This window comes from Pogonomyrmex barbatus, unplaced genomic scaffold (assembly GCF_055798465.1).
Source record: "Pogonomyrmex barbatus isolate J1 unplaced genomic scaffold, ASM5579846v1 scaffold3, whole genome shotgun sequence".
Taxonomy (NCBI): domain Eukaryota; kingdom Metazoa; phylum Arthropoda; class Insecta; order Hymenoptera; family Formicidae; genus Pogonomyrmex; species Pogonomyrmex barbatus.
The window spans coordinates 2311781-2323655 of record NW_028297127.1 but is presented as its reverse complement, the minus strand read 5'-3'; the positions used below and the strand labels follow the sequence as shown (position 1 = coordinate 2323655).

General features: G+C 28.6%; 2 protein-coding genes across 3 annotated transcripts; both read left to right on the top strand.

Moving 5' to 3' along the window:
• The first annotated feature begins 649 nt into the window (after positions 1–649).
• LOC148935917 (odorant receptor 94a-like) lies at positions 650–6049 on the top strand. The gene is made up of 5 exons (XM_089079107.1): positions 650–2099; positions 2632–3244; positions 4252–4352; positions 4481–4633; positions 5071–6049. Exons 1-5 carry the CDS (start codon positions 1848–1850, stop codon positions 5131–5133), a joined length of 1182 nt encoding a protein of 393 aa, XP_088935233.1. The 5' UTR covers positions 650–1847; the 3' UTR covers positions 5134–6049.
• A 2016-nt stretch (positions 6050–8065) lies between these two features.
• Positions 8066–11062, top strand: LOC105426406 (odorant receptor Or2-like). Of its 2 annotated transcripts, XM_011637615.2 has the most exons (4): positions 8066–8817; positions 9414–9521; positions 9625–9777; positions 10129–11062. In XM_011637615.2, exons 1-4 carry the CDS (start codon positions 8311–8313, stop codon positions 10189–10191), a joined length of 831 nt encoding a protein of 276 aa, XP_011635917.2. In that variant the 5' UTR covers positions 8066–8310; the 3' UTR covers positions 10192–11062. The 2 variants fall into 2 exon arrangements, with proteins under 2 accessions (XP_011635917.2, XP_088935226.1); XM_089079100.1 differs by having other exon boundaries at positions 9625–10199.
• Positions 11063–11875: the final 813 nt, after the last annotated feature.

Sequence of the window (11875 nt, the reverse complement as noted above, 5' to 3'; positions counted from 1 at the left end):
ATCTTTTTTTTACTATTGTATTGGACTGTGACCATGCCTCATTTATGATTAAAATGTGATGAAAGGTATTTTTTTCATAATTACAATTATATTACTATTAAAACATAATTATTAAAATAAATTCTTAAAACTCAGCATTGACAAAAAATTGCAAATAAACTTGAACAAATTTGAAGGACTATCAAAAAAATCGTTTATTCATAGTATTCATAATAATTTACATTTTATAATTTCATCCTTAATGAGATTATTATTATCACAGTTCTAAAGCATTTTCAAAATTTATACTGATTTAATTTACGAGAATACATTCTATTTATTCGTATTAAACTTTAAATAGAAATGTTTGAAAAACTAATTCAAACATTCGTAGATACAAAATAATATCGTAAATATATAAGTTTTAAAAGAAGATATCAATCGTGGATGTATGCGTGCGACATCGAATATGTAATTTCTGTACTGACGACTGCTCATCACGCCGAATTGTTAAACTCTTTTAAACACTTTCTTTTCTTGCACGTACCTAACTGTCCTACACCGATAGTACAATCGACAAGATAGAGTATTTTTATCTTGAAAATATTAAACATTGGGGATTGAACGGAAGATCGAATAAGCAACCCTTCTTGTCTTATCCCAAGCTTTGAACTTCTTCCCTTGCTTGCACGTATTCGACTGCGCTGCCTCGACGCTACCATCAATAATATCTGCACCTTATTTTATTTTTCATCAAAAGGAATCGTGGATGTATCTAGATTTATGTAAGATTCCTTTTTCCTACTTTGAAATAGATATATCGTGATAAGAAGAGAACATCGCTAATCCTGATGTAACTCGCGGCGCAATGCACAGATACTTTATGCTTATCTGGCCATTCTCTTTGAAATGTAATTTTTCTTATATACCCATAATCTGTCTATAATTTCAATACACTCGAAGGGCAGTCTGTTCCGACTGCAACTTCGATGCAGGATATGTTAAACTCGAGTTGGTCGTAAATATTTCAGGATCTCAGTGAATAAAACATATTACATGAACAATAGCGGATAAAGAAAATTTCCATATTACTAATAGAAATCGCTATCATTTCACAATAGTAAATTAATTTTCGAGATAGAGGAGAGAGACTTTCTTTTTCTGTCATTATTTCTAATCTTGGCGTACTGAAAGCATCAGAAATGTGGACAACAATACATACGAATATATCTAACAACAAAGTTCAGTTAGATTTTTAACTACAAAGTTCTCTGATAGCAAATGTTTCTCTTGAACATTAAATAACCAGATTTATAAAAATATTGTAACAGTAAAATTCCGAAATAATGTAAGCATTTTCTTAATATTCTTATTTAACGTATTTCCTGAGTGTTCATTGAACATTATTTCCATATTTATTCAATTTTTCTAAAGATTATTAAAACATTATTCCGCATATACATAAATGTAAGAGTAAGTACAATCGCTATATTATAATATTACTTTGCGAACTTTAATTACGTGCTTGGAATTCATTAGCTCAAGTTGTTGTAAATACAATTTTAAATGTTAATAATATTGATTCAATTTGATGATAAATACTAATAAAAATGTTTGTTTATTATTATTATTATTATTATTATTATTATTAAAAGAAAAGATTAAGAAAAAGATCAGAGTTTGAGAAATATTAAAACTTTATCAGGGTTATAGATAAAATAGATATATAAAAAAAGGAGTCAAATAAAAATAAAAAAATAAATCACTTAGAAATATTTATATATCTCCATATTTTAAAAAATTTATATTTCCCAGTTCGGAAACTTTTTATTCGACATTTCGTAAAGTTGACCGATACTGAAATCAACATGACCGATAAACAGATAAAAGCTTATCATAGATACCAGCGTTTTCTTCGGGTGCTACTCTTAATTTGTGGCTGTTGGCATGCTCCCTCGAAATCAGGCAAATCGACATATTATTGGTCTGTTTGCATGCTTCCGTTGTTATTTACATATGGGGTGCTGAACCTACGTATCAGTTATATATTTAGACATCATTTGGCAATTATGATGAAAAATATAGGTGTATTCATATCTACATCGGGTACACTATTGAAGGTATACACTTAGACTTAAACACGTAGAGCAGAAAGATGATTTATATATATGAGATGAGATGTATTCATATTAATATATTCGGAATATTAATATTATTCGGAATGTTAATAATTATTTGATAGATAATCTTCGAGTTAAAAGAAATTACAAAATTTGACTTTTCTAGCTAATTTTAAAAATTAATTCTACATTATATAAACTATCACATTTTATTCTAATACAGATTATTTAAAAATAATATATTAAACATTTTTTTTTAAAATAAGTTGATCATTTGACAGTTCACCGCGGATAGTTCACTGTAGTTGGTCTCTTAAAGAACATTACTCTTTTTTAGTGTATTTAAGAATACACTCTATCTTTTTCAAGAAGGAAAAATTTGAATAATTTTTTTCCAAAAAAAAAAAATTAAAAAATAATTTATGCAATAACTGTTACAAATTTAACATCATAGAACTAAATATAGAATTAAAGTGTAAATTATTTATTTTGCATAAAAAAACAAAAGTATGTATTTTTTATTTTCTCCAAGATCGCAATCTTTTTAATCAATCGTCGTTATCTGATCAATTATCATGGTACAATGAGTGACCTCTTCGAAGAAGAGCTTAAGAGGGATGAAAAAGTCCGAAGAGTGATGCTCGCGCCTCTGCGCGGGATATCCACCCTCGCGTACACACATTCCAGCATCATGCTTATCCTAATAATGACGTATGTCATGCCACCGTTCGTCGTTATCATCCGCGGCATTTTTCATTTATATTTGCCTACGGACTACACTCTACCATACAGCAGAGGATACGGGTACTTTTGGACTGTCCCAAACAATTTCCTACGGCATTTTCATCTGCTTTACGAATGGTGGGTGATAATAACGCAAGCTGTCACCAATGCAAGCGTGGACAGTGCTTTCGGTTTCTATGTCTACCTGCTGGCCTCGACGATGCGTGCCATGACCTTCAGACTTACGAATCCACTACCCAACGACAAGTACTCCGACGTGCTGAGGGTGTGCGTGACGAAGCATCTGAAGCTAATGCAATGCCGCGACATGCTGAAGCGAATTTATAGCGTGATAATCCTCTGGCACATCGTCACTAATGCCATACTTCTTTGTGCGGTGATATACGAGGCGATGCAAGTACGTCGATGCGAAAGTTAACTTCCAATTCTGTTTAATAGACTTCTTTTGACCAAATCCCAAATGCCGAATATTGAAACAATCAATTGGTCTAACAACACATACTAGATTTCATTTAATTCTTAAACAAAAATAATAATAAAAACGAAGTCAAAATTTGTCACATTTCTTGATACTGGGTTCAACGGAGAACAGAATTTACAAATAATTGCTCTATATTAATACAATATTCTCAATAAAGATTAAATGAATTATTTTTTTCAAGTGATTTTTTTCAGCAAAGTATCCGTCAATTAAATATCCGTCCATTAAAATAACAAAGTTTTGATATATTTTTATTTAGCAACTTCAACAATTTTAAGAGAGTTTATTCATTTTTATAACAATTATTTTTTTATATTTTTATCCATTATGTTGAATTCGCTGTTTTGAGTTTTGAGATAGAGACATCATATTTGAATTCAGTGATCCCGAAATCTTAGCGTAATCACTTTTATAAAAATTCAATTTTTATCCAATTTTTCAAAATTTTGATCTGCCATTTTGAATTTTGAAATTCTGATATTATATTTCGATTCAACGACCTCAAAAACTATAAAACACCAAATTTCATACAAATCGTAAGAAGGTAAATCAGTTTTTTTAGATGTGCATATACTAGACACATCTTTTTTCTACGCATTTGTGCTATATATAGTATAAAGGGATTAAAGCGAGAATAGATAGAAGAAAGAATTTATTCGTGTATTTATTCTTATATACCAAAGTTATCGGATGTAAATTCGTACATATAAAGATTTCAAGATTTTTTTATATAAATTTCAATTACTTGAAGTATATTCGCATATCCAATCGCATTTTCCAATAACCTTCATTACATTTGAAATACTGAACAAAAATACTGATTCCAGCATTGTGTGCATAAATTTTCAATCATGTTAATGTGATATCATAATGTATAAATATTCGCTAACATATTATTAATCGTCAAACATTTGCTATAGCTTCCAGAAATCAGCATCGGTATAGCATTTCATTTTATGTCATATTCTGTGGTAAAGTTGCTCCAAACATTTATATACGCCTGGTATGGTACTATCATCACAAATGCCGTGAGTTTTAATTTACCGTTTACGATTTAATATTTCAAAATATGATATATATGTTTTCACAACACATACACTTACACACAAACACACAAACTCAAAAATATTTATTTTACTAATATTTATATACTTAGGATGAAGACTTCCGAAATGGGATATACTTTAGCGAGTGGCATAATTCTAGTCTCGATCGTCACATCAGAACAAACATTCTTCTGATGATGATGCAAAAACCAATGACTATTAAAGTGTTTTCCGTTTCTATTGATGTTGTCATCTTTACTAATGTAAGTGTCTGTATTACAATAGCTTTCACGACTTTCAAATCCCTCCAGCCCCTCTTGTGCTATTGCTTTAAAGCTACTTTCTTTTCATTTTTATAAAAACAGAAATATTAACATTAAAAAGTAACAAAATAGATATGTAAAATTTATAAATTCGACTCGTGCAAAAATGTTAATTTAAACTTAAATTGTTGTTAAATGTCTTTTAAACTTAAATTTAAAATTATAAAATTCAGTGTAGAGGAAAAAGTAGAGAATATTAGGATAATGATTCAGGAAATTGTAAATTTTTAATCAGTTCGATCAGGAATTTAATTTCATAAAGTATCGCCAAATTTCTGGCAACTTCTTATTTGCAAAAATTGACTAATAATTTATTATAATGAATGATATTTAACTTCTTTATACATTAATGTAATAATTATCATTTTAATTGCCAGCTTGTGAATACTACAATGTCCTACTTATTTTTATTGGAATCTATCAGCGATAAAAATGGATGAAGGTACCATACAACTCGTTTTCTATTGGTAAATTTGTAATATTATTGTAATATTAAGGAAATATACAGTTAAGGAAATGCAATCAAGACATAAGATATTTTTTAATAATATTAAAAATATTATTATACATTTACTTCCATAAAATAACTTTGCTTTCGTCTAGAGTTAGGAATAAAAATTTATTAGCATAAAAATTCGCATATTTATGCATCATGTAAAAAGTTTGCAATTTTTTTCTTTAAAACTTATTAAAAAAATTTTTGATTAAATATTTAAATACCGATTGTAAATTTAAGTATGATACGTGCATACAGCATTAACTAATTACGTATGTACGCTCTTAATTAAATTTTTCTTTTTTACTATTACTGGACTACTAGACTACTGGACTATGACCATACCTTATTTATAACTGAGATGTGATGAAAGATATTTTTTTCATTATTACAATTATATTAAACATAATTATTAAAATAAAATAAACTTTTAAAACTCAGTATTGACAAGAAATTGCAAATAAACTTGAACACATATGGAAGAGGACCAAAAAAATCGTTCATTCATAGTAATATACATTTGCATTTCGTAATTTTATCTTTAATGAGATCATTATCACTAAATTATCACATTATTTGTAAAACATTATCAAAATTTATATTGATTTAATTCACGAGAATATATTATATTTATTTGTTAAACTTTAAATAACTTTAAATAAAACTGTTTGACAAATTAATTCAAACATTCGTAGATACAAGATAATATTATAAAAGTATAAGTTTTCATTATTAAAAAAAAGAAGATATCAATCGTGGATGTATGTATGCAAAATCGAATATGTAATTTCTGTACTGACGACTGCTCATCATGCCGAATTATTAAATATTTGTAAACATTAAATCTCTTTCTTTTCTTGCACATACCTAACTGTCCTACTCCGACAGTGCAATCGACAAGTAGAGTAATTTTATCTTGAAAATATTAAACATTGAGGATTAAATGGAAGATCGAATAAGCAACCCTTCTTGTCTTAACAATTATTCATCACTAAAATATCAAAATATCCCAAGCTTTGAACTTCTTCCCTTGCTTGCACGTATTCGACTGCGCTGTCTCGACGCTACCATCGGTAATATCTGCACCTTACTTTATTTTTCATCAAAAGGAATCGTGAATATATTTAGATTCATGTAGGATTCCTTTTTCTTACTTTGAAATAGATATATCGTGATAAGAAAAGACATCTCAGACTAATCCTGATGTGACTTACGCCACAACGCACAAATACTTGCGCCTTGCCATTCTCTTTGAAATATAACTTTTCTTACTTACTATACTATACTATACTATAGTCCGTCTATAATTTCAACACACTTGTACAGCAACCCGTTTTGATCGAATCTTCGATAAAAGGATACGTTAAACTATAGGTGGACATTAATATTTCAAGATCTTTGCGAAACATATTGCAGGAATAACAGCGAATAAAGAAGACGTACGTGCTATCAACACAAATCGCAATCATTTTACAATTTTAACATTTTAACTTTCGAGATAGAAGATAAAATATCTTTTTCTGTCATTATTTCTAATCTTGGCGTATTGAAAGCATCAGAAAGATGGACAGCTATACATAGAAATATCCAGTTAGATTTCTAACTACAAAGTTGTCTGATAGCAAATATTTCTCTTGGACCTTTGGTTAAATAACAAAATTTATAGAAAAAACTGTGATAAGAAAATTCCGTTTAAATGTAAGCATTTTCTCAACATCCTTATTTAAAGTATGGTGTTCTTTGAAAGAACATTAAACATTATTTCCATACTTATTCAATTTCTTTAAAGATTATTATAACATTATTCCGCATATACATAAATGTAAGAGTAAGTATATTATAATATTATTTTGTGAATTTTTATTATGAGCTTGGAATTAATAAGTTGTTTTAATTACAGTTTTAATTTTAATAATACTGACTCAACAATTTAATAATGAATACTAATAAAAATGTTTGTTTATTTTTTATTGTTACTACTAAAGTAGAAAAAGTTCAGAGTTTAAAAAATATTAAAATTTTGTTCTTTGAGTATAGATAAAAATATAGAAAAAAACAAAAATAAATCAGTTAGAAATATTTACATACATTTCCATATTTTAAAGAATTCATATTTCCCAGTTCGGATACATTACATTTAAGATTTCGTAAAGCTGACCGATGCTGAAATCAACATGATTGATAAACAGTTGAAAGCGTATTATAGATATCAGCGCTTTCTTCGGGTGTTACTCTTAATTTGTGGCTGTTGGCACGTTCCCACGAAATCAGGCAAATCAACATATTACTGGTCTATCTGCATACTTTCGATGTTATTTGCATATATGATACTGAACATACGTATCAGTTATATGTATAAACATCATTTGGCAATTATGATGAAAAGTATAGGTGTATTATTAACTACAACGGGTACTCTACTGAAGGTACACACTTGAACGCGTCGACCAGAATGATGATTCATATATATATATATATATATATATATGTGAGATTATATATATTGATATTAATATATATTAATATATGTATTGATATTGATATTAATATGTTCGGAATATTAATACTATTTGGAATAATTATATTTGGTTGATAATCTTCGAGTCAAGAAAAATTACGAAACTTGATTTCTTAGCTAATTTTAAAAATTGATTCTGCGTTATATAAACTACTACATTTTATTTTAATCAAATATAGATTATTTAAAAATAATATATTAAACGCTTTTTTTAAAAATAAATTGATTATTTGATAGTCGGCCGCGTGGAGTTGGCCTTTTAAAGAATGTTGTTCAAAAATACATCCTATTGTTTTCGAAAAGAAAGATTCGTACAATTTGCTTTTTCAAAAAAAAAAAAAATAAAAATTGATGCAATAAGTATTACAAATTTAATATCGTAGAACTAATATAGAATTATAATAAAATATAGAATTATAATGTAGAAATACAGAATTATAGTGTAAGTTACTCATATTGCACTCAAAGAAACAAAAATATGTATTTTTTATTTCCTACAAGATCGCATGCTTTTTAATCAATCGCCGTTCCCTGATCAATTATCACCGTACACTGAGTGATCTCTTCGAAGAAGAGCTTAAAAGGAATGAAAAAGTCCGAACAATGATGCTCGCGCCTCTGCGCGGAATTTCCATCCTCGCGTATACATATTCCGGCATTATACTTATCGTAGTTGTGACGTACCTGATGCCATCGTTCGTCATTATCATCCGCGGCATGTTTCATTTATATTTATCTACAAACTATACTCTACCATATAGCAGAGGATACGGATACTTTTGGACTGTTCCCAACAATTTCCTACGGCATTTTCATCTACTTTTCGAATGGTGGGCGATAATAACGCACGGTGTCACCAATGCCAGTATAGATTGTGCTTTCGGTTTTTATATCTACCTGCTGGCCTCGACGATGCGTGCCATGACCTTCAGACTCACGAATCCATTAGCTACTGAGAAATACTCCGACGTGCTGAGGATATGTGTGGCGAAGCACCAGAAGCTAATTCAATACCGCGACACGCTGAAGCGAATTTATAGCGTGATAATCCTCTGGCACATCGTCACCAACGCCGTACTCCTTTGTGCGCTGATATACGAGGCGTTGCAAGTACGTCGTTGCAAAAGTTAACTTCCAATTCTGTTTACAATAGACTTCTCCGGAGACCAAATCCTAAACAGCCGAATAATAAAACAGCCAATTGTTCTAACAATACATACTAATCTGCCATTTTGAATTTTGAAATTTTGATATTATATTCCGATTCAGCGACCTTGAAAATCAAATTTCAGACACCAAATTTCATAGAAATCATAGAAAGGTAAATCGGTTTTTTTTTTAAATGTGTATCTATCTTACATACACACTGGCGGCACGTCTTATTTCAATATGTAGCATATTTCTGTGCAAATATGCTACATATTGTATGAATAGAGCAAGATCAGATAGAAGGAAGAGTGTATTTGTTCCCATATATCGTAGTTATCGTTAGTAGTTATAAATTCACACATATAAAGATTTCAAGATTTCTTTATATAAAGTTTAATTACTTGAAGTATTTATATATTTTCCGACTACTTTCATTACATTTGGAAAAAATATTGATCCCAGCGCTGCGTACATAAATTTTCAACTACGTTAAGGTGATATTCATATCATATTTTATAAATATTCGCTAACATATTAATGTCAAACATTTGCTATAGCTTTCAGACATCACCATCCGTATAATATTTAATATTATATCATATGCTGTGGTAAAGTTCCTCCAAACGTTTACATATGCCTGGTATGGTACTGTCATCACAAATGCCGTGAGTTTTAACAATTTAATAATTTAAAAAATGATTACGTGTGCACGTATACGCACATACTCACACGTAAACTCAAAAATAATTATTTCGCGTATATACTTAGGACGAAAATTTTCGAAATGGGATATACTTTAGTGAATGGCCTAATTTTGGTCTCAATCGTCACATGAGAACAAACATTCTTTTAATAATGATGCAAAAGCCGATGATTATTAAAGTGTTTTCCGTCTCTGTCGATGTTCTCATATTCACCAATGTAAGTATCTATAATGTAATAGCTTTCATGCCGAGAATAAGCTTACGATTTTCAAGTCCTTTTAGCTTCTCTTGTGTCATTGCTTTAAAATTATTTTCTTTTCATTATTACAAAGATAGGAGATTTCAAATTGAAAAATAACTAAACAGATAAAATTAGATTCGTGCAAAAAAAGTTAATATTTTTTAAATGTAAAATAAAATTATAAATTTCAATGTGAAGAAGAAGATAAAGAATGTTAGAATTATGATTCAGGAAACTGTAAATTTATATTTTAACAGATAATGTATAACGTTTACCTTAAATTCTTTGTATATTAATATAATTATAATCTTTTGTTTTAATTGGCAGTTTGTGAATACTACAATGTCCTATTTTTTTTTATTGAAATCTATCGACGACAAAAGTGCATGAAGATATCATCTCTCACAATTCGTTTTCTATTAGTAAACTTGTAATATTATTGTAATATTAAGGAAATATACAGTTGAGGAAATGCAGTCAAAACATAAGTGATATCTTTTATTATATTAAAAATATTGTTACACATTCACTTTCATAGAATAACACTGGTATTATCTAGAGTTAGAAATAAAAAATTAGCATGAAAATTTGTATGTTTATGCATCATGTAAAAAATTTGCAATTTTATTTCTTTAAAACATATTAAAGAGTTTCTAATTAATTATTTAAGTATCGATTATAAGTTTCAGTATTATATATACACATAATATTAACTAATTATGGACACACTTATTAATTAATTCTTTCCTTTTTTTCTATGGATTATGACCATGCCTCATTTATGATTAAAAAATGTAATGAAAGAAATTCTTTTAATTATTATAATTATATTACTATAAAACATAATTATTAAAATAAAATAAAGCTTTAAAATTAAGCATTGACACAAAATTGTAAATAGTAAATAAATAATTTACGAACTTGAAAGGTTTCCAAAAAATCATTCATTCATAGTACATTACTAGTAGTAAATTACTTTTCATAATTTCATCCTTAATGAGATTATCATAATTCTAAAGCATTATCAAAATTTATACTGATTTAATTTATGAGAATACATATATTTATATTAATTCGTTTTAACTTTAAATGGAAAAATTAATCCAAACATTCGTTCCAAACAAGATAATACCGTAAACTTACTAGTTTACTAGTATTGACGACTATTCATTATGCCAAATTATTAAACTATTCAAAACATTATTTCTCTTTCCTTTCTTGCACGTACCTAATTGTCCTACTCCGATAATACAATCAATAACTTTCTTGAAAATATTAAATATTGAGGACTGAAATTGATAGAAAATCGAATACGAAACTCTTTTTGCCTTGACTATTGCTTGTCACATTGAAATATCAAAATATCGCAAGCATTAAATTTCTTTCCTTGCTTGCACATATCCAACTGCGTTGTCTCGACTCTACCATCAGTAATATCTGCACCTTATTTTATTTTTCATCAAAAGGAATCGTGGATATATCTAGATTCATATAAGATTCCTTTTTCCTACTTTGAAAGGTAGATATATCGTGCTAGAGAAAAGACATTGCTAATCCTGATGTAACTCGCGGCGCAACGCACAGAAAAACTTGATTCAAGTTTTCTCTTTGAAATGTAATTTTTCTTATATACCTATAGTCCATCTATAATTTCAGTACACTCGTACAGCAGCCCATTCCGGCCGAAACTTCGCTAAAGGATACGTTAAACTAGAGTTGATCATTAATATTTCAAGATCTTTGAGAAACAAGATAATGCATGTACAGCAGCGAATAAAGAAAACTTACGTGCTATTAAAATCACAAATCGCAACCATTTTACAATTTTAATTTTTTAACTTCCGAGACAGAAGATAAAATACCTTATTCTGTCATTATTTCTAATCTTGGCGTAGTGAAAGATAGACATCAAAAAGATACACAGCTATACATAGCCAGTTTCAGTAAATTTCTAAATACGAAGTTTTCTGATAATGCAAATGCTCTTCTTGGACATTTGGACATTTAAATAATAAGATTTACAAAAACTTGTAAAAAGTGTGATAAAAAAATTTTGATATAATGTAAGCATTTT

Excerpts from the sequence above, each read along its gene's own strand:
- LOC105426406 (XM_089079100.1), top strand. The coding sequence starts at position 8,311 with ATGATGCTCGCGCCTCTGCGCGGAATTTCCATCCTCGCGTATACATAT. Across the intron at positions 8,818-9,413 it reads TGATATACGAGGCGTTGCAA|CTTTCAGACATCACCATCCG; the intron begins GTACGTCGTTGC and ends CATTTGCTATAG. Across the intron at positions 9,522-9,624 it reads GTACTGTCATCACAAATGCC|GACGAAAATTTTCGAAATGG; the intron begins GTGAGTTTTAAC and ends GTATATACTTAG.
- LOC148935917 (XM_089079107.1), top strand. The coding sequence starts at position 1,848 with ATGACCGATAAACAGATAAAAGCTTATCATAGATACCAGCGTTTTCTT. Across the intron at positions 3,245-4,251 it reads ATACGAGGCGATGCAAGTAC|AAATCAGCATCGGTATAGCA; the intron begins GTCGATGCGAAA and ends TATAGCTTCCAG. Across the intron at positions 4,634-5,070 it reads ATGTTGTCATCTTTACTAAT|CTTGTGAATACTACAATGTC; the intron begins GTAAGTGTCTGT and ends TTTAATTGCCAG.